The sequence below is a fragment of the Austrofundulus limnaeus genome, unplaced genomic scaffold (genome assembly GCF_001266775.1).
Source record: "Austrofundulus limnaeus strain Quisiro unplaced genomic scaffold, Austrofundulus_limnaeus-1.0 Scaffold84, whole genome shotgun sequence".
In the NCBI taxonomy this organism is placed as follows: Eukaryota; Metazoa; Chordata; class Actinopteri; order Cyprinodontiformes; family Rivulidae; genus Austrofundulus; species Austrofundulus limnaeus.
In genome coordinates, this window is record NW_013952486.1 from 561,629 (window position 1) to 589,218 (window position 27,590).

At 39.3% G+C, this 27,590-nt stretch overlaps 3 protein-coding genes across 6 annotated transcripts in view; 1 reads left to right on the forward strand and 2 right to left on the reverse strand.

The window, feature by feature from the left end:
* The window catches only part of erap1b (endoplasmic reticulum aminopeptidase 1b), a 17,063-nt gene extending 15,607 nt beyond the window's left edge, over positions 1-1,456 (reverse strand). For all 3 annotated transcript variants that reach the window (XR_001310486.1, XM_014011723.1, XM_014011721.1), the window contains exons 1-3: positions 1,225-1,456; positions 435-950; positions 205-343 (exon numbers count right to left, since the gene is read on the reverse strand). Coding sequence is in view for 2 of the 3 variants with exons in the window: in XM_014011723.1 (XP_013867177.1) it covers positions 205-343; positions 435-919 (624 nt within the window). In the remaining variant the exon portion in view is untranslated. The remainder of the gene's footprint in view (positions 1-204; positions 344-434; positions 951-1,224) is intronic.
* Positions 1,457-4,099: 2,643 nt separating this feature from the next.
* On the forward strand, positions 4,100-15,555 carry naaladl1 (N-acetylated alpha-linked acidic dipeptidase like 1). Of its 2 annotated transcripts, XM_014011724.1 has the most exons (20): positions 4,100-4,499; positions 4,750-4,922; positions 5,043-5,164; positions 6,138-6,257; positions 7,382-7,574; positions 7,640-7,733; positions 7,811-7,915; positions 8,007-8,092; positions 8,177-8,296; positions 8,368-8,453; positions 11,048-11,111; positions 11,468-11,535; positions 11,641-11,732; positions 12,365-12,458; positions 12,670-12,751; positions 12,895-13,068; positions 13,494-13,520; positions 14,832-14,919; positions 15,005-15,097; positions 15,311-15,555. In XM_014011724.1, exons 1-20 carry the CDS (start codon positions 4,300-4,302, stop codon positions 15,486-15,488), a joined length of 2,259 nt encoding a protein of 752 aa, XP_013867178.1. In that variant the 5' UTR covers positions 4,100-4,299; the 3' UTR covers positions 15,489-15,555. The 2 variants fall into 2 exon arrangements, with proteins under 2 accessions (XP_013867178.1, XP_013867179.1); XM_014011725.1 differs by lacking the exon at positions 13,494-13,520 and having other exon boundaries at positions 4,102-4,499.
* A 2,665-nt stretch (positions 15,556-18,220) lies between these two features.
* Positions 18,221-27,590, reverse strand: part of atosb (atos homolog b) — a gene marked incomplete at its 5' end in the record, with an annotated part of 10,776 nt that continues 1,406 nt past the window's right edge. The window contains 8 exon segments of the mRNA XM_014011726.1: positions 18,221-19,433; positions 20,533-20,738; positions 20,877-20,945; positions 22,079-22,237; positions 22,381-22,468; positions 22,824-22,882; positions 25,034-26,377; positions 27,244-27,364. Of these exon segments, the coding sequence (XP_013867180.1) occupies positions 19,280-19,433; positions 20,533-20,738; positions 20,877-20,945; positions 22,079-22,237; positions 22,381-22,468; positions 22,824-22,882; positions 25,034-26,209 (1,911 nt within the window). The 3' untranslated portion in view covers positions 18,221-19,279.

The following is a 27,590-nucleotide window of genomic DNA, read 5'->3' on the forward strand; positions in this document are numbered from 1 at the left end:
CTGGTCCCCACCTGTTGTTTTGCTCCTGAGCATGGCTGCATAAAAACGCTGCAGGATTTCTCAAACATGCATGAATGAGTCAAAGCAAGGCTTTGGGGATGTTTTTTATGAGAGTATAACATTATAACATAAAACTCAAAAAAGTTGATTTTACATGATATTGCCCCTTTAAGTTCATTGCCTTCGTTAAAAAGACACACGCACCTTGGGCATGTTGGAAATGGCGATGTGGCGTGGCTCTCGTGTAATCCGTATGGTGAAGTTGGCTTTAAAGGCGGGCTCGTCAAAACAGGGGAAGGCTCCACGAGCAAACGTTGCCTCAAACTGCGTAGATGCCAGAACCCTGAGTGACGAAGAAATGAGATTAGAACTGTTGTAAAATACTTGTACACTGATTCTTTTGCTAGAAAGGGGAGGGAAGGTAATGGTCTTACCGGACCTCCCCGCTGCTGGTGCGATAGCTGCTTTTGTAAAAACCATGAAAGCTGTCGGACAAGTTTGCAGCAAACTCCAGCTGGACCTCATACTTCCTGCCTTTGGTCAGCACGGAGTCCGACAGCAGGGCCAGCTGATGGAAAGGAGGATACTCCAACACCTTCAGGGGCCTGGCGCCATCAGGAGCCAGGAGCAGCACATTGGAAACCTGCATCTGCTTGGCGTGGAGAATCACCGTGTGGGTGTCTTCGTGCACGTCCAGGCTGATCCGAACAACACCGGTGAAGTCCAGGGTRGTGAGGTTCGGGTGGAGGGTCAGGTCGTAGTGCAGGGGGCTGGCAGTTTGGGGAAGCCTCATTCGGTGCCAGGGAAAAGGCTGACCATTGGTGGCGATGGGGGGGTCCTTGGCTTGAGCCTGGCTTGGGATCTGAGCTCCAGGTGAGGGAGGACAGAGAACAGAAAGCACCAACAGGAGGGGGAACATGGTGGGAAAGACTGAAGGAAAATCCTCTCACCTGGAAACACAGAAACAGACACATTTTATTTCAGCTTTCCACCTAAACTGGTTAATGTAGGAAGCTAAATGCTGCTCTGTCAACTCACTGACAGACGTGGAAGAAGAATGCAACACTTTCGATTTCACACAAATTTCTATGTTTATTTATTAGCTCAAATCCTAAATAGAAGAAAGTTTAAGTTACTCAAAGTGAATATGACACATTCTAATATCCCACATTATTGATTTATAGGTTAAGAATTTTATTAACAAATGTTAAAGGATCATCTTACCGTTTCGTCTCCTGCACACTGTGTTTGTCAGAGAGTGAAAGCGAAACATTCAGGCWGGCAGAAAACACCGGAGGAAACGATTCATTGAAAGGTTCCGTGTCAAGGTCACAAACCGGTGTCACATTCTCCATTTAAAATATCTTTATTTAAAAACAAGCGACAAATCTGTCGCAAAAGTAGCATAGCTGCGTCACAATTTCATTAAAATGGACCAAAACAACACGCGCTCGGCGCTCGGAAAGAACCAGGAAGTGGTTTTATTTGGGCAATTCTGCATTTGACCACCAGAGGGCGCTAGAGCCCAACTTTCAATTTGATTTATTTATTTATTTTTTACTTTATTCAAAATAGAGCTGACAAGTTATGGTTCTGATGGGCTCAGTACAACATGGTAAAGCACATACAGCGGGTAAAATAAGTATTGAACACGTCACCATTTTTCTCAGTAAATATATTACTAGAGGTGCTAATGACATGAAATTTTCACCAGATGTCGGCAACAACCCAAGTGATCCATATATACAAAGAAATCAAACCATAAATGTCCAGAAATGAAGTTATTTGTAATAATGTGGAATGGCACAGGGAAAAAGTATTGAACACACTTACTGAAATATATCTAATACTTTGTACAAAAGCCTTTGTTGTCAATGACAGCTTCAAGACGCCTCCTGTATGGAGAAACTAGTGGCATGCATTGCTCAGGTGTGATTTTGGCCCATTCTTCCACAAACAGTCTTCAAATCTTGAAGGTTTCGTGGACCTCTTCTATGAACTCTGATCTTTAGTTCTTTCCATAGATTTTCTGTTGGATTCAGGTCAGGTGATTGGCTGGGCCATTCCAGCAGCTTTAGTTTCTTTCTCTGAAACCAACTGAGAGTTTCCTTGACTTTGTGTTTGGGCTCATTGTCTTGCTGAAATGTCCAGCCACGTTTCATCTTCATCATCCTGGTAGATGGAAGCAGATTTTTATCAAGAATGTCTCTGTACATTTTTCCACTCATCCTTCCTTCAATTATTTGAAGTTTGCCAGTACCATATGCTGAAAAACAGCCCCACACCATGATGTTCCCACCTCCAAACTTCACTGTTGGTATGGTGTTTTTGGGCTGATGTGCAGTGCCATTTGACCTCCAAACATGATGTGTATTCTGGCCTCCAAACAGTTCAATGTTGGTCTCATCTGACCAGACTATATTCTCCCAGTATTACACAGGCTTGTTTAAATGTTGTGCAGCAAACTTTAAAGGAGCTTCAACATGCTGTTTCTTCAGCAGTGGAGTCTAGCGTGGTGAGCGTGCATACAGGCCATGGTGGTTCAGTGCATTACTTATTGTTTTCTTTGAAACAATCGTACCTGCTAATTCCAGGTCTTTCTGAAGCTCTCCACAAGTGGTCCTTGGCTCTTGGACAACTCTTCTGATAATTCTTTTCACTCCTCTGTCAGAAATCTTGTGAGGAGCACCTGGTCGTGGTCGGTTTATGGTGAAATAATGTTCTTTCCACTTCTGAATTATGGCCCCAACAGTGCTCACTGGAACCTTCAGAAGTTTAGACATTCTTCTGTAACCGATGCCATCATTATGCTTTGCAACAATAAGGCTGTGAAGGTCTTGAGAGAGCTCTTTACCTTTACCCATCATCAGATGGTTCTTGTGTGATACCTGGCCATCATTTGGGACTGAACCAGCTGATATTAACTTGCACTGACAAGGGGCAGACTTGTTTTCTAATTACTGAGAGAGTTCAGCTGGTGTCTTGGCTTTCCATGCCTTTTTACACCTCCCTTTCTTCATGTGTTCAATACCTTTTTCCCTGTGCCATTCCACATTATTACAAATAACTTCATTTCTGGACATTTATGGTTTGATTTCTTTGTATGTATGGATCACTTGGGTTGTTACCRACATCTGGTGAAAATTTCATGTCATTAGCACCTCTAGTAATATATTTACTGAGAAAAATGGTGACGTGTTCAATACTTATTTTACCCGCTGTAAACTCAGAATGTGTTGGATTAGGTAGAGGAGACTTAACTGTGGTGAAAACAGATGATTCAAATCAATTTCGTGCAGAATCATTATTATTTTTAGACATTTGTTCAACAACTTTAAAGTGCACGTGACATCAAATTTTTGTAATAAATATGAAAGTATTTTTTAGAAAGATAACATCGATAAAGTTGCAAAAAAAATCCCACTGAGACGAACAGCTGTTGATATACAGCATTTGCATGTGGATAACAGGAAGTGATGACAAAGGGGAATGKMTGCATGTAAACARAACATTGCTGTAYGGCWWGCAACACAAATAGAGAAAAAATTGATGTTTTTTTWAATTATTTTGAGCCACTATCAGAATGAGATGAGGAAGAGTCAACGAATAAATGATAATRTTTCAATGAACAAAGACCAGAGAGTTCTTTTTCCTAAATAGTTCCCCTTTGATGTCACTTCCTGTTTCTTTGGCTAAACCAAGTTCAAAAGAAACTAYGTCACTTATGTGACAAAATTAGYAAAATCATACGWATTGTATGCCAAGTTTTTAAATGTAAAGATGTTTTCTTTGAATTTTTGTATTTAAAGGACATGCATGTCACAGGCACTTTAAAGCACTGGGAAAAAAATATCTGATTTCCTCTCAGGTCTGTGTGTAATACTAATACTAATACTCTGATGAAGCCAACAAGCAACACAACAGAGATAAGTTCAATAACTGAACAACTGTGYATCTGAAGCAGAAACGAGATAGAGATACCTGACAGAACAACCCACCTGAAGCCCCCTGTTGCTCTCACGCAACCTCTGCCTCCCGCCTGCCTCCTAAAGGCACGCACACATGGGATAAAGTCCATTAATGTGTAAACTTTACAGTGACGGTGACTTCAGCAACTGCACTTTGTTATATTTAGAAATGAGATGCAAACATTTTTATGACACAACTCAGGCTTTATAGGGAGCAGCCAGTCTCAGAAAAACCAGCTTACCACTGGGGGAGTTTAAAAAAAAAACAGAAAGTACACAGATCCAAGAAGAGTCAACCTGTTTGACTGAAGAGCTCAACTTGAGGTGGAAAATGTTCAAGCAGGTGTTGATTGGGGTTGTGTGTGGGTCTGCCATACTGACGATAGGTATCCTAATTGGTCACTTTGGAATCACAAAGAGCGGCGACTCTGCGCCGTCCTGGGTGGAGGATGTGTCGAAGGATGTGGATGAAAACCTCATTCAGGAGTTTTTATCTCAGGTGGATAATGTTAATATTCAGGAGAACCTGAGGTGAGTTGATGCATTGTCGAAAGTAGATGTGAAATATCAGATTTTTGTGAATTATCCTTTTATTTTAATGCTAGAAAAATGATATAGTGTGAGCATAAAAAAATTCAAACCAAAATGTGAATGGAAGAAGCAAAGCGATTTAGATAAAAGATAATAATAAATCCACGATATTTTCTTAACAACACATTGAGCGTGTTGCTTAATTTTTTTTTCTCATTGATATGTGATTAAATCAAGTGTTTCTTCATAGGGAGTTGACCAAAGTGCCTCATATGGCCACCACACCTGGAGACGAGCAAACGGTCCAGTTCATGTTAAAGAGATGGCAGGATCCTGAAACTGGTCTGGATCGGGCCTGGAGAGAGGAATATAAGGTCTATCTTTCTTTTCCTGACCCCAACAAACCAAATAAAGTTACTGTTGGTGAGTGAAACTGATGCTGTTTTSGTTCAAATGAGGTTCTGAAATGATTTGTTATATTTATTGCAAAGCTGGGGAGTTTTTCATGTTTCAATAACTATTATTATAACTTTTTCCTTCCAGTGGACCCATCTGGGTCTGTGCTGCACACTGCCAGAGAAAAGGAGAAACCTTATTATGCAGAGCAAGAAGATGCTGCGGTGGTTCAGCCGTTTGCTGCGTACTCTCCTCCAGGAAACCCAAAGGTTAAAAAAAAAACAAAAAACAAAAAAACAGGTTACAGCTAGTACATCATAAACAACAGAAAATTACCCTGTCCCAGTGTTTTATTGCACTTTTGCGCGCAGATATTTCACTACAGCTTGCATTTATGGGACATCCTGTACATACCATAAAATATAAGAACTGGAAGAAAGGCGGGAAGAAAAATAAAATCACATGACGATCACATTATTCTGACTTATAGAACACAACTCTGAACTTTGCACTCGAAAACTCCGAGAACTCAACCTAAACTTTTCTTATCTTGAGAATTTTTGTCGCTTGATTTTATCAATTAGAGGAGAGTAATCAACCTTACTGACACTAATCCTCACCTTCAAAGTCAGTATTTTGTGATACATTGTCCTTTTGATATATTCATGCCTACTCTAGTGTTCGTTCGACAACATTGCACATTGAGGATATTTTGCTAACACAACTTAAAATACCAATAAAACCAATTTATAAGTACATTTCTTAAAAAAGCTGGTATAAAGAACCAAAATCCTTGAGTTAAATGGCAACCTCGAATACAGAAAGTGGTTCTAAATGTATTTGGGCGTTCAGTTAGATGAGTTAAACTCAATGGTTTTACACAACCCAAGCTGAAAACTAATCAGGAGAGAAAAACAACTTGTTTGTTTAATTATTGACAATCTATTGTAAAACTACACTGCTGGGTAACAAAAATACTTCTTTTACCAGATAACACATCTTCAAAGCCAAATACTTTTGAACAGTTTATCATACTGATAAAGTTATCAGTTTTTACAGGGAGAGATTACACCAGACATCAACTGGTGATCATTCACTGGGATAAGACTGTTTGCGGTTTTTGTGTTTGCCTGTTGTAAAAATATAATTAAAAAATGAATAGACTCTGGGGATTTGATATTTTACTGAGTTATTTGTTGCCACTGCTGCTGACAGAATTTCCATCTTTCTTGATGCTTTTAGGGGAAACTGGTTTACGCCAATCAGGGGAAACTCAGTGATTACGAGCGTCTGAACCAGACAGTCGACCTCAGAGGAACAATCGCCATCACCAGATATGGAGGAGTAGGTAGAGCAGACAAAGTAAGTCTTTTAATCCAAACAAAATCTTTTTATTTTTGTCAGCAGGGAACAAACCTTTACCATGATGTTAGAGTTTACCTCTAATTTACATGTGTAGTAAATCCAGGTCAAATTTAATGAGGTCCCATGAGTTGTGTGTAAAGAATTGTAAATTATATTTTTTATGAATGCAGTACATTAACAGTTATATTAATAGGAAGTTCAGTAAAGCATGGTGGAACGTTCTGGACTGGTGACATTTATGTATCCAAACATATGAATAAAACGCAAGATTATCCAGACAACTTAGAGACAAATTTTGTTTTAGATTTTAAAGTATTTGGAAACCCAAAGCTTGCATTTTAATAACCTAAAAGTGCTGTTAAGTAACATGATGGACGTTCTTAAATTTGAGATGACTTAAGTCAGGGATGGGCAACTGGTGGCCCATGGGCCGTATGTGGCCAGCGGGTGACTTCTGTCCGGCCTGTCAATGACCACCCCCACTTTCCAAAACAATAAAAAGTTAAAAACAAAGAAAAAATAAAATCAATCAAAGCAGCTCTTAGAACCTAAGTTGTTTGAGTTTTTTGATATGTACATTCTACCCTGTTTTACTTGTATTTTTAAAAAATTGCTTTTATTGTGAATCAATTTGTGCTTTTATATTGTCTATGAAAGATACTATGTGAATTAACTTTATTACTTACAAGATAATCACAAATAATGTTTGTTGTTTACAGTTGCGCCCTTCATATTATATACCTCATTGGTCTATATGGTTAAAAATGTATCTGATTTTAAAGAAAGAATAGAACAGAATAGAATAGAATAGAATGATCCCAAGGGAAAATTGCTCATTTGTTGACAAGTTACTCCATCCAAAGTGTTAAATATTATAAATTTTATTTAAAAAATATACATAATGGTGATATTATAAGGAAATTATGAACTAAATAATAAATAAATAAGTAAATAAATAACATGTTAATCCATAGATAAATGTTTAAATGGGTCCACGGTAATCTTAAATTATTATTCTGTTTTTCTTTTTTCTTTTCTTTTCTTTTTTCTCTTCTCTTTTCTTTTCTTTTCTTTTCTTCTCTTTTCTTTTCTTTTCTTTTCTTTTCATTCTCCTCATGCAGGCCATCAATGCAGAACCATACGGCATCATAGGTGTGCTCGTGTACACGGACCCTCTGGATATCAACGATGGTCTCCTGTCTGACACCAACGAGACGTATCCTCACTCCTGGTACCTGCCGCCATCCGGTGTGGAGAGAGGTTCCTTCAAAACTCAGTTTGGAGATATGCTCACGCCGTACCTGGCAGCTAAAGGTAACCACTGTCTCACTGTAACAACGACATTAAGTGAGGTTATTTTAGTGTGTTTTATTTCGCAGAGGAGACCTACAGAATCCCRGAGACAGATATTAAGGGTCTCCCTCCCATTCCAATACAACCAATCGGATTTGAGGATGCATACATACTGATCAGGTTAGTGGAATAGTTAATGCTTAAAATATTTAGTTGTGACTCCAAACTAACTGTTTTTTTTTCTTTAATAACTTCAGTGAGTTAGACGGAGCTGCAGCTCCAAATGACTGGCAGGGAGGATTTAACTGCACCTACAATTATGGAGCTCCAGGATTTAAACCAACATCTCGTTTTAAAGACAGGTGGTCAATACTTATGTGTTATGTGTAAATAATGGCCTCTCTTGTCCATCTGTTTCTTACAATTCCCAGCTTAAACTTTAACCTTTTTCAGCAATGTAAGTTTGGACATCTTCAATTCAGCAAAAACACTGAACTCCTCTAATGTGATGGGAGTTATCAGAGGAAGTGTGGAACCAGGTGAGAGTGGTGACTAAATCCAATATTATAATATAATATAAAGTCTTCTGTGCTCAGCTTAGAATGTCTCATTTATGTTGTCAGACAGGTATGTGATTTATGGGAACCACAGGGACAGTTGGGTACATGGTGCCATCGACCCAAGCAGCGGGACGTCGGTCATGCTGGAGATCACCAGGGTCCTGGGCCGACTGGTCAAACAAGGTGAGAAGAGTTTTACCTGGAAGAAGTAGTTGTTGGATAGTTTTGATTAGAAACTGGTTCCTGTGTGGCAGGAAAATGGAGGCCTCGCAGGTCCATCATCTTTGGAAGCTGGGGAGCTGAAGAGTTCGGACTTATTGGGTCTACCGAGTACACAGAGGTGATCTCCATACAACTCTCAAAAACTATAAAGGGACCATGCCAGTTCATCCCTGAACTATGGAGGCTGAGAGCAGACGTTTTCCACATCTCATTTTTTACATGGTTTTCTAACGTATTATGACACAACAGTGTTATGTCTAACATATTATGTCATTATCATAAAATCACGATGAGCGTTTTCTCAAGATAAGTTAATTTCTTGATTTCAAAAGAAAACAATAAGTAGGTCCTCTGGATGGGTTCTCCTTTAGTGAAAGGTTTCGTCTCTCCTCTAATGGTGCGTTCACACCGAACGCGATTTCAGCGTCAGGAGCAGCAGGTTTACATACAAAGYCTAYGGTGGACGCGCTTCAAGCAACGTCGGGAAGTTCTGCGGCGCCTCAAGCGCGATTAGAGCAGCGCGATTTGAACGATTTGAACGATCTGAGCGTTCGACGCGCTGAGGCRCAAATCGCTGAAGTTAGAAAATCTGAACTTTTGCAGCTCGACGCGCCGCGTCAACCAATCAGAGAGACTCCACTGTGTGACGTAGTGACATATTTCCTGACGGGACAGTTTACTGAATGATGTCCACTAACCTGAAACAGACAGAGCTCCTGCTCTTTAGCTGAAATGAGTGCTGCAGTCGTGTCCTGATCCGCAGCAATGCGTGGCAGCGACTCATCAGACTGGAAAAATAGTCCTGAAAGCCAGCTGTGAGCCTCTACTCTGAATTATCTGGTGAATTAATTATGAATTAATTATCTGATGAACGTGACACGCTCTTGCTCTCTGTAAATAAAGCAAAGCCACTTCCTCGTCCGACATTAAACAGAGCCCGACAGAGGAGGGAGGGGCGGGGAGGCTCTTCCCGTGCAGCGCAGCTGTCCTGCGTCTGACCTCAAAGTGCACAAGCTTCAAACTGCAGCGTTGGCTGCGATTTTGAAGCTGAAATCGCGTTCGGTGTGAACGCAGCATATGAGACTTCTTCAGTCTGATGAGTTTCAGGTGAACTCAGCCTTATAAGCACTGGCTCCACATGGACAAACAGGTTAGTCACATGCAAAAGAGGGTCATCGCCTAACAATAGGCTTGATTCTCTAAACATGGCGTCCCAGTGGCTTTCAAACCCCAAAACACGTTACGACAAAGATTAGTTCACCCCAAAGATCCAGTTCCCCGGCAAAAACAGAGTAATATAGTATATGCTGTTAAGTGTCAGGAGGACTGTGATCAGATATACATTGGGGAAACAAAACAGCCACTGTTCAATAGAATGAGCCAGCACAGACGAGCTACATCATCAGGTAAGGACTCTGCAGTTTACACTCATCTACAGGCCAGCAGTCACTCCTTCAGGGATGAAGATGTTCTCATCTTTGATAGAGAGGAACGTTGGTTTGAGAGAGGAGTAAAGGAAGCCATCTTTGTGAAGAAAAACCATCCACCATTAAACAGAGTTGGAGACCTCCGTGCCCAGTTGTCCTCCTCCTACAATGCTGTCATTGCAAGTATGACTCCGCCCCTGTGAGCAAAAGATGTGAATCAGGGCCCCAATGATACCAACACAAAGAGGGAAAAAACAAAACAAGGGGACGTTGAACCCCGCCTGCATTCACTACATACACATAGCACGACACCAAAGAACCACAGCCGAAGCATCCAAACCAATAAGTCAGGTGATGGGGCACATGACTCTCTATGAACAATWGAGCTAATCAAGCCTATTGTTAGGCGATGTCCCTCTTTTGCATATGACTAACCTGTTTGTCCACCATGTGGAGGCAGTGCTTATAAGGCTGAGTTCACCTGAAACTCATCAGACTGAAGAAGTCTCTTGGAGGAGAGACGAAACGTTTCACTAAAGAAGAACCCATCCAGAAGACCTACACTTATTTTTTTCTTTTTGATTTTTTTCTACCTGGATTACTGAGATGCATCAGGACAAAATTTCTTGATGGTTTTCCTCTTGTGCATCATTCGGTAACCATGAAGACAGCATGGTTCCCTCAGATGGTCACGATGAAGTTTACTACATTAATGTATTTGTTTGTCTTGTAAAGACAACTTTCATATCAGCCCTCTTCATTTAAGGAGACGGCTGGTCTGACTGCAGCTCGATGGGTGTTTACACTGAAACAATCCTGCTGATATAATAAACTCTCTTGTTGATCAGCTGGGGGAACCAAGCCGTCTCCCTGGTTAACAATTGACACACGACAGGAAAACCATGACTCGTTATCTGGAGAAAGCACTCATCATTTATTTCATAATGGCACAATGTGACGTCATGACGAGAAAACCATGGGGGTGAATGCGGAAAGCATCCTCTCAGCTTCCATACTAAAGCGTTTTTAAATGAAACTTTATTCGTTTGCAAAGAAACTCGCGTCAGTCTTTTCTGTTTTATAAATGAGACAGAAAAATCGAGAAAATTTAAACAAAAATCATCCTGATGTGCATTTTCACAAAAGTCATTTTTACAACTGCTTATCTCAAGATGTGTTATCTGATGAAGCATTTCACTGGGTCAATGATTCATTTTCTGTTGTTGCGTGTCTCTGTCCACTGAGACTGAGATAAACAGAAAACATGATCTTTTCTGTCCTTCAGGAATACTTCACTAAGCTGAGTGAACGCGCCGTGGCTTATATAAATGTGGACATAGCTGTTTTTGGTAAGACGGTCCAAACTCTGATTGTGCAAGAAATTGTCTTTTATCATTTGTGTTTAAAGGGAACTCTGTCAGCAAAATATCCCATGGACCGCTGCACAATGTTTAACAAAACCTTCCAGAAATATTGAATGTAACTAAAAAACTTTTCTACACAGAACACTTTATTACTGATTTATATTTTTTGAAAGACATTTTTTTAAATCAAAAGAGGTATACAGTTTTAAATGTTCTGCCTGCACTTCTCAGGAAATAATTTATCAAACAATTTTATTGTAATTGTGCTGATTCTTTTGGGGTGAGAGCTGTGTCTTTGAAATTTCCGTGACAGCTTTCCTAAATTCTTTTCACCTCCTAAGCCAACGCCACCCTCAGAGCCTCGGGGATGCCTTCGATGCAAAATGTCATCTTCAAAGCCGCAAAACAGGTTTGCTTTTTAAGTCAGCTCAGGTGGTTTTAACCAGCATTTTAAAACAGAATAAAACGAACGAATCCACCATCATTTACAAGGGTTTTATTGCTCAATCACCAGGTCAGTGCACCTGGACAGGGTTCCACAAATGTGTACGAAAACTGGAAACGTTACTTTAACAGGACCAGCCCGACTCATGGGCTCATTCCAAGGTACTGAGATTCAGTTTCACCTCTCTAATATAACACTCCATTTTGCAAAGCATCCGTCTCAAATAAACGTAAATCACATCAACCAGAACATTTTCAAAACTTTAATATAGAAATGATCAAATCAAGAGGCCATCTTTAGTCAGCACTTTTTAAATTTAGCAGCAGRTTTAGGATGATTTGCAATTAACATCCTAGATTAAATAAAATCTTGAACACACATGTTAAAAACTCAGACATTTCATTGGTCAGTTAAATAACTGGTGAAAATGTGAATTAATTTTTTAAAGACATCTTTTTAATCTTTATTGAACCATTTGTTTATTGAAGCATTTATTTAGAAATATGGCAAAACTTTGGTCATCTAAACACAAAAGCATAAGATGTAAAATTTCAGATTTTTATTTCATTTTGTTGTTTCTAAAGTACTGTGATTGTGACACTTTGAATAAGGCRTTTCTGCTGCAGGCGTAATAAAACACAGCCTAGGAGTAGTTTTTAAATTTAATCAACTGAACTAAGAACTGGTTGACATTGTAAACATGCTCACATTCAATGACCCCTGCAAAATTCAATATGATAATAGCTGATTTGTTATTGTTTCATTAAAAATGCTTCATGTTTTTCCTTCACAGACTGGGTTATCTGACAGGAGCTGGGAGTGATTACGCTGCCTTTATTCATTACCTGGGAATCGCTTCAATGGACATGTCCTACACGTATGACAGGGTATACATACATGGTCTTTTCTCCTTCATTAGAAGTTCTTAAATATGGTCACTACTGAGTAATAAAATGTTTGGTATTAAATGTGTTTTGTTAGTTTTAAGCTGCATCATTGCATTTACTTCATTTGTTTGAATGAATCTACCCATTACTTGGTCAGAATTTATTTTAATGTCTTAATGTAAATCCAAACTCACTGCCGTTCCTCACCCAGAGTAAAACAAATGCTCGGATTTATCCTGCTTACCACACAGCATATGACACATTTGACTATGCCTCAAAGTTCATTGACCCAGGTAAGCATTGCTTTTTCTCACCATAGTAATTCCATTATCGTGCTGCAATCATCATCATCCAAATAGCTTTTTGAAATTCACGCCTCAGATTTTGCAAAGAGTTTCCCTTTATCCCAACATCCCAATGGTCTTTTTCCTCTCAGGCTTTGTGAGTCACCAAGCAGTGGCCAGGACAGCGGGGAACATCCTCCTTCGACTGGCCGACAGTCTGGTGTTGCCACTGAACTGCAGCGACTACGCCGAGAGTCTGGAGAAATACCTGAAAACAGCAGTGGACCTGTATCAGGAGCCGCTTCAAGCTAAGAAGATCTCTATGGGTCAGTACAAGACTGCAAGGCCACTGATGCTCGCCGGAAGACTTCATACGTGAAGGCCAAATTAGAGCAGTCAGTAAAAACATCATGCATGCATGGGAGAAAACCCACACATGCATGGGAGAAAACCCACACATGCATGTGAGAAAACCCACACATACATGGGAGAAAACCCACACATACACGCAGAAGCTGAGAGTTGAGTCCATGCATGATCATATTTGGAAAGGAACAATGCTAACAACTATAAGAAAGGCAGAGGACAGAAGAAGTGGACAGCATGCAGTGTTAGTACTGCCACTTCAGAGCAAGAAGGTTGCTGGTTTCAAACTCAGCAGAGGCCTTTCTGTGTGAATTTTAATTTCCTTTTGATGTGGGTTCTTGTTTGTCTTCATTCGGCCCTGTGATGGACTGGTGACCTGTCCAAGATGTACACCACCTTTCGTCCAGTAAAGGTACAGGCTCCCTGTGATCATTGACCAAAAGGTTTTTGCTTTTTTTTTTTTTTTTAGAACTAGAGTATCTGTATCACAGATGGGCTAGAAAAAGACTGACTATTAAAGTGGAGCACATGGGACAGGAAGTGAATACCTGAAAAAACAGTAGCTGAAGCTGCTAACAGAAAGCTCTTCAAATATGAGAGCAAGAAGTTGTTGAAATGGTAGGATAAAAGGAAGACAGAACAGAAGTTTATCATGCGTAGTAATAAAATAGCAACTTTACAAAAAGCTGAGGCTGAGAGAGCAGGGGCGGAGCCAGAGGGGTGGCCAGGGTGGCACCTGATTGACCACCCCAGGTGCCACCCCCCAAATGATTGACAAGTGGGGTGAGAATCATGTGGCATTTTATCAATGGGCAGTTAGAGCAAAAAAGGACTAAATATCTGTCAAACTGCTGTGATGTCTGGTGTAGAGAAAAGAAACAAAAAACTTTCTAAACCACTAAATTAATTGAAAACAACACACGTGCAATAGTCCTAGGTTTAAGAACCAGTTAATAGAAAGTGGGAAACAACTAGAGGCTAGTCTGCAACACAACAATAGAACGGAGCTACTAGAAGAGTTTTGTGTAACATTGATGGGTACTGCCATGCGGCTGCCATTTTAAAATGTAATCTCTCTTCGGGATCAAAAAAGTATTTTTGAACTGAATTGAACTTTATGATGTGACTTTACCATTATGTTGGTGATTGCAGCTCTCACCACATCAAATTTCAGTTTAATATGTCTAAAAATAGCTGAATTATAGCTATTTAAAATAAGCAACACCAGCCATCTTGAATATTCAGATCCAGAGAAGTTTCCTTTGCTTGTGCAGCCAGTTTGGATGTTATCAGTCCATTAAATTGACGTTATTAGTGGTTATCAGTCCCATAGAATGGCTTCAGACTGTCCCAACAGTGCCCCCTAGTGGGTTACCAGTGCCATAGACGTTGGAATGCAACAATCTGCTACCGCCGGAGTTCAGTCTACGTTATCGTAGCCCATGTCATTTTCTCTAAAATTAACCTTAGTGGCTTTATGCCTCATATTAACCAGCTGACGGTCTGAAGCCATTCTCTGTGACTGGTAACCACTAATAACGTCCATTTAATGGATGATAACAGTCGAAGCGGGTGGCTTGTACGTGTGCCCGTAAAAACCACCTTGGCTACCCTTGCAACAAAGTCTAGCTTTGCCCCAGCGGCAGAGAAAAGGTGAAACAGAATGTCAGTATGAAGAGAGATGGAAATGTAATTAAGAGCTTGAAACGATTTGTTGTTTCAGAACCGCTAAAACGAGCCGTGGCCAGTTTTCGCAAAGCATCTGAATCTTTAGACGAGCTGATTCGCAGCTCAGATCTGGCAAACGAAACGTGGGTGGACACACAAACAGTAAACACACATTTCCTCAGTTACAGGAAGAGAAATGCTCACTTTCCTCTCTTTTTCATTTCTCAGGCCGCTGAAGGTCAGAAAGATCAATGACCAGCTCATGTTGGTGGACAGAGCTTTCTTGAATCCTCTGGCCTTCAAAGACAAATATGGATTCAGGTGAGACACTCGTGTCATTTAAACAGTGATTCAAATGGACTTTGTGCTGCTGAAAAAGAAAGGCAGATGTTTTTGTTCTTGCTAATATTTGTTGGCAAAATATCTCTTGTTCATGATGGCATTTACAAGTTTTAACCAAAACACAGCAGGTGATGTGAACTCCTTTGAAAAAAGCTGGACTAATATTTTAAATTTTTTTTAAATGTCACACAGGCACACTATCTGGGCTTCTAGTAACGCCGGAACGTCAACCTTCCCAGGACTGGCAGACGCCTTTGCTGATGCGGAGTCATCAGGTCTGTCCAGTGACTGGGACCACGTGCACTATCACCTGTCAGTGGTGAGCCAAGCCATTGAAGGAGCTGCCAGCATGCTGACTGATGTAATATAAGAAGAATATTGTAAAGGAGGAGCTTTTGCACAGTAATAACAAGGGCTGGACTATTAATAAAAGAAAAGATTTGTAAATCTGTCACATTCAAAAACACTAAATGAAACAATTAGATGTAGTTGATCAGAAATGATGTATTTCCCATTTTTTGCTTTTAAAAAATTATATTTTCTATCTAATTGTTATTTTTCATTGAAATTAAAAGTGTTTTTCGACTTAYTTACTGCAGTGTTTGGATCAATACTCTATTTTAGGACAGCCAGCACTCAGGAAGTATAAATTAAATGAGTTTTATAGTGTGCATAACACTGAACCCAATATGATACATTTATCATTCCTAAACTTATTTTTAAATCATAATTTTACAATATTGATTTCTGATAATATTATGGAGTTATTACTTACATTTTCTTGCTTTTTTATTTTTCACGTTGGTGCTGGACATTTTTGTTCTTAATGTTGCAGCAAGAACATATTTTTATGAGGGGCCGTACGAGTCATAAAACATACTGCTCACATACATGTGTCTTTAAAAATGATCCACTGACTGTTGAATGTCCTTTTGCATTGAATCAAAAATAGGTTATTTAAATTTATCAATGAGAACCAAAAGAAAAATATTACCAGGGCTGTGGTCACTGATCATCCAGACACACATCTACCAACAATAAGGCATTTTCTGAATATCTAACTAATTTGTACTGAACTAAACAAAATGTTTTTTTACTTTGATATATTTTTCAAAAACTGATATTTCAGAAATAGTTTTTATTTTATTTTATTGTTTGTTTTAACAGTGAAAAAGAAAAAAAAGTGTCAATGAAACTCAWGGGATGGTGCAGTACTGCTTTCTGCCTTCAGAGGTCAGAAAATACCTTGACATGGGTCCAAACTTGAGGATTCCAGAGCTGTTTGCTGTCAGACAAGCTGAAGGCCAACAAAATATTTAATAACACCTCCAACCATTTGTTAAAACAGTGAAATAAATACTTAAAAATGCTTTCTGGACTGCACAGAAATGTAAATCTTAGTGTACTGAGCTTAATAAGTAGTTTTTTTTTTGTTTAGCGACAAAGACAAACTTAGATTCTTGATTATTTATAAATCAAATGCCGGTCACAAGATTAATCTGAGGGATTCTAAAATAAGTAAAAGATATCCAAAATAGGTCTATGTCAAGTTTCATCATCTTCTGAATGTCACGTCTTCTTTTAGGACACAAACCGTAAAGACTTCATTTGTTGAAAGTACACGAGTTTGTCAAAGTTCAGGATCAGTTGAAATGTTCCTGACATCGTGACTCGTGTGTTTCACAAATGAATGACTTGCTTGTATCATAAATATAGGAGCTCTTTGGTATTTTTAGTGGGAGAGATGAAATAGTGACTATTTTTTCCCTTTCTTCCCTCTGGAGTGCTTTGTGAGTAATTTGACATTCGCAATACTGTATTTGTCAGTGATACGTATTTGCAGAGCTGCCCAGGGCGACAGGAGGAGGTCTGTTTTAACTGGTTCCAGCAGAGGAGTGCACACAGGAGAGAAAGCACTTTAGTAAAGAAAGTTTTCTCTCATTTCATAAATAAGTTTTATGAATATTTCTACGCTGAAATTATTGTTTTCATTTGAATTTACGACTCATTAGCTTTGTGGTGATTCACATTAGCACAGGGAGTCATTGCAAAAAAATACTTGCAAATTAAACATTTTCTGGTAAAATATACTGAAGTTCAAAAAATAAAAGCGGTTAAAGTCATTTTGACATTTTAAATAAATATTTCTGTTTATGTGTTCTCTTTTCTTCAGAGTGTTGAAGCAGCGTTAATTGAAAAACTACATTTTTACACATTGATGGGTTTTGATTTGTTAAAAGCGTAAATAGAATCATGAATATATCGTTTGATTCCAACTTCAAATCTTCATTCATCTTTTTAATTTCATTCGAGAGAAAATCCATAAGATGTGATGTGTTTAGCTTAGTTTTTTCCACAGAAAATCACCTTCACACTGGTACAGATATCAGCCTTCATCCATTCTATTTTTCTTTACCTTCTTTTCCTTTCCAGCTAACAGGAAGCTGGTGTTTATCTCCAGCAGTCACTGCATTAGAGGTGGGTTACACCTTGGACAATCCATCACAGTAGCTTCCAGCACCCAGTTGCTCATATAAGCATTAACTAGGCCAAGACCTGCTTGGATTTCAACAGAAATGTTCAGGACAGTATGTCCATAAGCCATCTCAGTCTTCACATATACTAATATTAATCCAAGCTACATTCAGTTTACATTCCTATACTGCTTCTAGGGTTCAAGAATTATCCTCAAATCCTCGCAGAACAAACCAATCTATTGTAGTTTTAACATTTAATGTGTTACAATTAACAGTTTTATTCTAACGTGTTGTGACTTTTCTTGTTGCTAAAACAATCTAAGTTAAATAAAATGTATTTATGAGTAAACTTGCAAATGCACCTAAGAAAATTTAGCTTAAAATTAAGTTACTTTATATTTTATGATGCAACAATCGATGTTTTCAAAAGTAAAACTCTCCGCTGCGGCTCAGAGAAACGACAAACATAGGCTGTACTCGCCAGTCGCAGAGTTTATTCTTTAAATATACATAGACCCCCCCCACACACACACATTTTAAATACCCCACCATCCCTCCCTCATCGTCCCTCCCTCCCCCCACACTCTTAATTTGTCGCTTTCTTTTCTCTCCCTGTTAAAAAGAAAGCTTGTCCAAGCTGAAAAACACACTCTACTTTGTGCAGCATATTGCTTAATAAGACATTTTTGAAAACATAAATTAATAATACTACAGTTTGTCTTTTTTCTCTTTTTTTATGCCAGTTATTTACTCCAACATCAGACTGCTATGAACACAACCTAAAAAAAAAGAAAACAGCACAATGTCCCTCAGTCTGACTACATAAAAATAACAGGGTTTCTGTTTTTTTATGTGTACACAGTGGTTTGTACTGCAGCAGGTAAAATAGTGAAAGGATAATTTATTCATCAACAGACGTCCAGAGTCTTGTCAAATTAGGTCAATGTATTGATTTGATCATTTTGAAATGGAAGAATATATCGATTAAAGTTGCTGGTTTGTATTACAGCCCTTGATTTTTAAAGTTTGTTTGCATCTTCTCATTTTTTAGAGATTTAAAAATCTTCTGATCCCACAGATTACTTTGTGGCCTTTGTTGCCATTTTATTTTTAAAACAAATTTTAAATGGTTTTGGTCAATGGGGCAGTAGATGCTGCAGGCAGAGTGAAGGACAGTGTGAAACGGCACTAGAGGATAATTCAGGTGTTTCAGTCACAAGGCATGCATGTTAACACTCAAACTGAGAGTTGTCATGAAAAGTGTTCTTGCTCGGTTGTTTTTTTYCCCCGATGCGATACGCTTCAGTCTGTTTTTGTGTGTAATGTTTGAGTAAAGATTTGTGCATTTTTTTCCTTGTACAGGTGAAGGCACTGAAAAAGTCTTGCTTTTGATTGCATCCTTGTTTTTTTTTTCCTTACATTTTCAGTGACTGTCACGTTTGAGTGGACTTTTTTATATCCTCTCTGAATCTCCAATAAAAAATATATCAACGCAGTGAAAAGGGGGACTTTTTCAGTGACCAACACTGTATGTGTCTTGTGTGCTTGTGTTGTTTTCTCATCAACTCTTCTCAAGTTCCGTGTCCATAATTCCTGCAGTCCGTTTCGTTTCCCGTTCCACTCCTTCAGGAAGCAACAAAGAGGCTGCGTTTGTATTGGAGAGCTTCTAAAGGTCAGGAAGGGGTCACATACGGGGGGAGTATTTAGGGTTTCTTGGCACCTCGGTGAAAGATTTCAGCTCATATGGAATCCCGGTATCCACCTCGATGGATTTGCGGGAAAATAGCAGCCGGATATCGTTGTGCAAGTAAATCTTCCCTGATTTGGAGCTCTGGAATCTGAAATGAGATGACACAGAGGAAACAAACGTGAGCTTTTTTATTTTTACAAAAAATATATACCGTATTTATTCATGTATAATACGATCTTATGTATAATACGACCTCCCGCCCCACTTTTTTTGAGCTTAAAAAGCATAAAAAAAAAATTAATCCCCAAACTACCTCCAATTTCACACAGACTTCAAGATTTTTCAGCATTTGCAGTCTTTATACATATCAGTAAAATGATCATTGGACTGTTCATTTTATTTTAACAACATATGTACTAAAAGGTGTTTTGACAACAAATATATATCAGCTGTAGCAGCATCATATGAATTCTGGCATTTTACACATAGTCCACCAGGAGGCGCCAACRCAAAAGTCAGAGACTTCACATGAGATTTGGGCCATCTTGTGGGGGAAAAGCAGATTACTTCCTACTCGCTAGCGTCCCCTCTGGTGGGGAAACTTCTTTTCAGGCATTCAAACATTTTCAGAACACCGGTAGACGGCAGCCATTACAGACGAACATGTGTTTGTTGTTGTTCCAGGAGCGGCCTGGTYACACGCTAATGTCATTAKTTCRTTATCATTACTAAGGTGCAGGAAYACTCCCCCCCCCTTTTTTTTCACATCATGTCGCCTGCCTGGATCTGTTACTATCTCGCTCTGAAGCACGGAGGAGTGTCAGAGGTAAGCTCGCTTCAACTGCTTTTTACATGGAGGTCTCATTTCCGGACTCATGCATTTTGTGAATGAAGCCGATATTTCAGTTAAAATACATAAGTAAAAATATTTATGAGTATAGTACTACCCCCCAACTTTATGGATTTAATTTTACGTATTATACTTGAATAAATACGGTGTATATATAAATAGATAAATTGCAAATACTGTTAACTTATTAGCGTCCAATTTTATAGTCATTATATAAAATATGCTTTAGTTTAATTTTGGTGTCGTCAGTGATGATCTGTTTATTGGAAACATTTTTCAGATTGTATAAGATATTATTGAATGCAATCCCAGAACAACAGAAATGAGCTGAACAGAATAAAGAAACAACATTGTAGTCCTGAAAAGAAAATAAGACAACAAAAATCCTCCATCATACCTGAGATGTATCAAGTAGCAGAGAATCTTCTTCCTGTCCAGCACCCCGCCCCCCGGAGACGCCTCTCCTTTCCCCTCAGCGCCYTCCTCCACGGGCACCAGGAAGATACGATGGCGCAGGAAGGTTATGTGATTGACAGGCATGTCTCCGAAGTTGTACGTTACCAGGAACATTTTTACCACAGTTTTGTTGGGATTAAATAAGGTCTGAGGAGATTTTAAAAAAAAAAGAAGACATCACACAACGGTTTTAATCAAAGACAAATATATTTTTGTTTGTTTTACTGAAACCAGAAAGGGTCAAAAAAAATAAGACCCTTTCAACCCTGAGTGGACATAACTCACCACTTGAATGGTCCCTGCTTTGGGTATGCTGTATCCTTTTTTTCCAATAGGTTCGAGAGATATCACCCCCTGAGAAGGAGTGACACAGATAGACCAAAAACTAAACAACTTCCACCACAAATGATTTAAAAAAAAGTAGATGTGAGCTTTCATCATGCTGGTCCTTAATTCTGGCACACTTACTGGTGACCAATCACATCAAACTGAGGATTAAGTCAAATTTGGTCATAATGACCAAAGCAMATTTTCAGGTTCCTGGCTTTGAGTTACATWTTGATACCTGGATTATCCTAATATCATGAGTGTTACCAAAGATATGCATTGATTTGTCTTCCTAATCAGRATAACTCATTGATATTTGATCTGAATCCAATTTTTAGGTTAAGGTTTATGATTCATTTATTTAAAAAGGAACAGTGCAAAATAATAAATGGCATCAGAAACCAATGGCAATTCAAGGGTTAAAAAAAAATAATCCAGAGCCATCCATTAGCCAAAAGGCTATTTTTCATCTGTAGTACCCTGACCATGATGTAAAATAAAATAAAATGAAATAAACACAACAATAACACAATTATAAGAACAAGAAATTGGATTAAACACATCCAGATACAATATAAAAACCATTACTGTTAAAAAAAATAAACACAAAACATTCAAATATGCAATACCACACATCAAGTACAGTTTATATTTTGTGTTGACAGATGTATGAATCAATCATGTTATTTTGATGAGGAAAATTTTTATGTCATTTTAAAGAGGAAACCTCACTTTGTTGATTTTAAGATTTACCAGCTGGGGAAGAAAAAAAGCTTTGCATGTTTTTGTAGCTGCTGCTCAAAAACAGACTTCAAATAATACTTAAAAATTATATTTCAAATATGGTATTTCATCAATGATCCATAAGATATTTATTAATTGTATTTTGACAAAAAACAGTTGTTACAAATGTTTTAACCAGTGCAGTATAGCTGTCTGTTTATCCACATTTAACTTTTTCACTTAATCCTCGGTTTGATGGGATGGGTCACAGATTCATCTCATCTAGGTTAATATTGTAAATTTTGTTTTGAAGCAGTTAATATTCAAAAAAACAATCAAGCTCAAAATATCTCACTAATTTTATCTTTTTTTCCCTGTATTTGGGCAGGTACAACACCACAGAAAATGCACACACACACACACACACACACACTGACCAGGAAGGGGGAGGGTGCGCTGTGCTCGGAGATGTCGTAGTATGTAACCTGCACAGGTAGGGTGACGTGCTGCGGACAGTAGGAGCCGCTGGCACCGATCTCTGCCGTGAAGCCTTCAATCTGCCCTGATGGGGAAAATCGACCCTTTAGTATGGACTCCTGTKACGGGAAGAACAAAATAAAGTTTATTTGCTTTAAGTAGGATTTATTTGTATCTGTTCTGGACGGTCTTTATTTCAGTCACACACACAAAAAAAATGTACCAAACATGGTGATCAATCATCTTTCCAAAAATTGCAAACCTCAAAGTTGCCGAGTAGTGATCTGCTGATGGAAGAGGAACGTGTGGATCGTCCGGTGTCGGTCTGCCTGCCGCTGCGCAGCTGCCGACTGAATATGGTCACAAACGCACACAAGACAGAGCGCTGGTTAGCGGTTGGAGTTACAGTAATTATGTCTTAAACAATATGTCACACGCCTGTGAGCGAATTCAAGTCCAGACACAGAACCCTTTAATTTGGAATAACAGCAAACATCTTTTTAACTCCCACCTCCACTCTCCACTGTTTATATGCTGTAGTCACTGTGACTGACTAAACCGTTCACAAATCACACGTGAATCCACTGATCTATGCAAATGTAGCCAAAAACCCTCAACCCACAATTTTAACTTTTAATCCCATTTGAATCGTTATCTTTTCTTCGTAGTAGCATTTGTGGTAAAAAAGTATAACGGATAACTCACCTTTTTAATCGCAAGCCATTCTTTAGTCGTCTCCCTGATCTTGTGCAATCTATAGCAGTCTGGAAAGCACACATACACACACACAGAAAAAGACATAATGATCTTTATTAAGTTTCTAATATTACATTTAAATGACTTAGCTGACCTGTACCTGTTAGCAAATAAAATTGGTACTAATCGACAAAGGAAATAAACACACACTGATGCTTGTTTGTGGGTTTTTGTTTTTTTTTTTGAGAAAAAATGTGTTTGTGTATTCCAGGTGTTTTACTTACTGAGCTCTGACTACTGGAAGTTGCGGCACTAATTTTTCCCATTTCCAGGCTTCCGTTGTTTGAAAAGGCCACCCATCGATCAGATACCCTGTCACTAGCTAACCCTGTGCTAACTTTTAGGCATTTGTTCACTGCACACCTCTCACTCATTGGTTCACTTGTTGGTAATAGTTAACCCCCTTTGAAATCTTTGTCAGCTTGTGGTCTCATCTTCACGTATGGTTGAATCCACATGAAGCATTACTTAATACTGTCCAGTCTCATCTAACCTATACGCAATGAAATCGCAACTTTGTTTAACCTTTATGCTTTTCTCATCACTTCTGCTCCTCTTCGTATATTGTTCTTCGTTTGTCTTTTAAAGATATCGTCTCATCTCTTCTGAACCTTTCTAGCCATTATAATCCCTTCAGAATATGGAAGCCAGTAAGTGAGCCCTGTTGCCATACTCCTCATCACGCAAAACCAACAGACTCAAAAGTTCGCTCTAACCTCCCGCTGTTCAGAATCGGTCGGTTCACTTCCAGAAACAGTTTAAGCAGGGTGCCTGTGCTGTATGTGTGTGAATACACGTGTGAGAGAGCCACAGAGCACTCATGTTGGTGAACAATGGACCTTCCCTCAATGGGCTTTATTCTGGAGCTGCTCTGCCTGTTCCAGCGGGGTGTGATTATGAGCCAGCCATCACTTCATTCTTTTTACTTTAACTCACTCACAGTTTGTGTCTTTTATTTACCACCCCCCCCCCCCACACACACACACTTTGCTTTTGTTATAGATTTGTCATGCCGAACACCCCGACTGAAAAAAATTGAATTTACATATTTATACTCAAATGTTTAGAAGCCTCTTTTTACAGCAAAATATTAGATCCTGTACTTTTACAAGTATCCTACAATAAAAGCATCACTTGAAAACATTTTCTGATCAATTAGGACAGGAAGCAGATTTTAGGAACCTGAGTTGCTTCTTTTAAATTACTTACTAAAATGAGGACACACAGAGTATATTAGTAAATAAACAATCAAACTGCTGTTAAAAGTGAATGTTCAGATCTTTTGAAGTGGGGTTTTGAGGAAAGATTACTGAACAATCGAAAGCTTTACACTGAAGTCAGTTTTACAGTTATTCTAGATGAAATGTTACGAGCTGATMAATTTACAGCAGAGTTGGGCAAAATCGTGTCACATGCAATTAACCGTCAGAAAAACTTTAATCAATTATTTTTTGGCCCTTGGTGATTAATGCAATAAATGCCACCAGGCAGACTGGAGATTTCCCCGGTCACTCCATTCAATGCTCCTCTCCACTTCAAAAATGACGAACATTAAAAAAAAGTTTTGTAATTTATTTATCATAACTCCRGTTTTATTATTATTATTATTAGTTGTGTCAACCCAATTTAAAAATCACTGTATAGCCTGAAGTCTGTACTTTTGACACAATTTGGAACAGATTTTATGGAGAGCCAGTCTTTTCACTAGAATGGTTTAAATTGGTCATGTGACTAGGATGTGACTAGGATAGGAGAGCGACCAGGGACTCTGGGGATTAATAGTCATATTAATCGTTACCAACTAATACCACAATTAATTGTGATTCATTTATTGCCAATATGGCCCAACCCTAACAGGTTGTGCACTAAGGAAGTGCCAAAGCTAATAGCTTTGTTATTTGCTTTTGAAAATAACCTTACAAAACCAAACTGACAGCGATGCAATCTATTAAAAGGTGATTTTCATTGGTCTTGTTCCTGCTTGAACTTGCTGTTAGATCATCATTCTGGTCGTAATTAAATTAGGACTTATCTCTTTCCCAACAACCCACCTCCAAAAATCTAAATCACTTTAAACTTTACTTAGCTGTGTTGAAATTTCAATTTGGGAAAAAAAGCAAAAACAACACAATGAGTAACGTGTGTGTATGAGTGCTGACCTTGGGCCGATCCCGAGCAGTGGGCAGCAGATGGTTCCAGTAGGGTGCGGCTTTGGAATCAGTACTACGACAAGAAGCCGGGCCTAGTCCAGAAGTTAACAAAGACAGACGGCTTCTCTTAGAAGTAGAAGGTCCTTCATCCTCTGAGCAGGATTCTGATGCATCACTTGGGGACAGCAACCTTTTCTTAGCTGGCCAGTGGCCTCCAGAATACAGACGGTGGCCATTACTGATGGGAGTTTTCTCCCAGGAAGCCAGACCATTAGACGTGCTGGCAGCTTGTGTGGCACTTCGCTCAGGTGGAGAGGATTCAAGTCCAACGCCCCACTCTGTAGCCTCCCCTGGTTCCTGCATTTCCGTGTGGTGTGGAGGTGAGAAAGGGCCAGGCGGACTGGTGGGGCTGGCAGGATTTGGAGACATTTCATATAAGTGGGGGCTGAGCTGGCCCCCAGACGAGCCATTACTACAACTGTCATGTACTGGGCTACCTATTGAGAAGGTAGGCGTGCGGCCCMCGTTAATCATATCAGTCCTTACTGAGCTTCCGTTGGAGAGGCCCTGGTCACAGGCGTGCCCATGTGGGTCGCACATTGGGGATGATTTGGGTGAGAGTGGAGCAAACGCATCCAGGATGGGCCGGTCATGATTGTTGTGAGCTGGGCGTCGGGAGGGAGGGTTGTGGCTTGGGGAGAGTGGAGGAGACTTGGGTGACAAGCTGCCCTCGGAGTCTCTGTGCTCCACCTGCGTGCAGGTGTATGGAGAGTCAGACCACCCAGGCCCAGTCGCTGACCCCATCCCAACACTTTGAGCTGGGACGGAGCCACATAACACCCGTCCCTCCAGCAACTCACTGTCTGATTTGTCCTCAAGGTGGGAGCGCTTGTGAGACAACTGAGTATCTTCTATTCCCCTTTTCACACCTAACCGGCCTGGTTTCTGTTGGGCTTCAGTGTGGGATCCTGTGGAGGCGGAAAAACCCCCCATCTGGGAGAAAATGGACAGCTGGTAGACCTTTTGAAGACGCAACTCCTCCTGATCAAAGTGCCTAGGTGCGCCCGCTTTTACTGCAGAGTTTAATCCATTTGATGGAGACGCAGAAGGCGGCAGGTCCCCCTCCTGCGCTGGAAGATCCAGCGGAGCCTTTTTGTTGGCCAACTCCACGTGAATGTGCCGCATGGTTGTACAGTTGCAAGTAAAGACGTTTTAAATTACTTTTATTTTTATTCTTTGCAAATAGGTCCAAACACCAGGAGGCAAATCAAAATGCTCCGCAGGAAAGAGGCATCCTACAGTTTCTGAGGTTCCTTTTATGTGTGTGAATCAAGAAGCTGAGCCACACACCACCTGAGGGGAACAAAATACTGTTTACTTCTCAGAAGGACTGATTTATTTCAGGTAAATAATACTGATACACAGCAAGAGTGGTGAAGTTGAAGTTTTTAGATCTTTTAGGCCAATGATTCCCAATAGGGATGCACGATAAATTGGTATTGATCTCGGTATTGGCCGATATTGGCAATTTTTTAGAATATCGGTTTTGGTCTGATATGTAAAACTGGGCTGATATTAATGTCCGATATTGATTATCGACCATAACAGGAATAATTAAATCGGATATCGATATCGGCTGAAATTTTCATATCAGTGCATCCCTAATTCCCAACCGGGGTACGTGTACCCCTTGGAGTACACAAGCATTTTACAAGGGGTACATGGAAAAATTTCCCACAGAAATGCAAATTCTTTGAGATTTCCCACAGAATCTCACAGAATTTGCTCATTTGGGTGAGTTTCTGATGTATTTTGGAAAAAACAATGTATTATGGACGCTGCTGTTTTCTGCACCTGGTTTATTTATTTAATTACTTACTCACTTTCAAGGCAACGTTTTTATCTTTATGTTTAATTTGAGTTGAGAAGGATAAAATGCCTGAGAATTAAATGTTCTAGTGGGTTAAATAAATAATAATTTTCATTTAATAATCAGCTGTTGTACATTATAGATTTGGAGAATGTTCATTACGTTTGACTGAAGGGGTACTTAGTGGTATGATAAAATGGCTCAGGAGGTACACAAGTCTAAAAAAGGTTGGGAACCACTGTTATAGGCAACATTGACAGGAATATTTCACTGTTATATACAATTAAATCCTACTGGCTATATAAATTGTAGTAATGTATTTATAACTATAATACCATCAACAAATCACCTTTGTGTCACTCCGTGCACAATTCCTCCTGCATGGAAACTCTGCATCTGGAACAACATCTGGAAGTCGTGTCTAAACGGTGTTACAATGGATTCTGTTCATCTTCATGAAGATGGTTGATCTAAGGGAAAAAAAGGGTGGCTGGTTTTGTCAGCTGCAAAAACACAAGCAAACTATGAACTAGAACAGCATTTTATTCTTTAATTCACTGTAGTTTTATTTATTATAACATGATGATAAAACAAATGATATCCCACCAATCCAAAACCTATTTCACAAAAAGAAAATAGCTTTCTCCAAAGTCACAAGCAACAAGATTAAGAGAGTACCTTGATAAATCAATATAT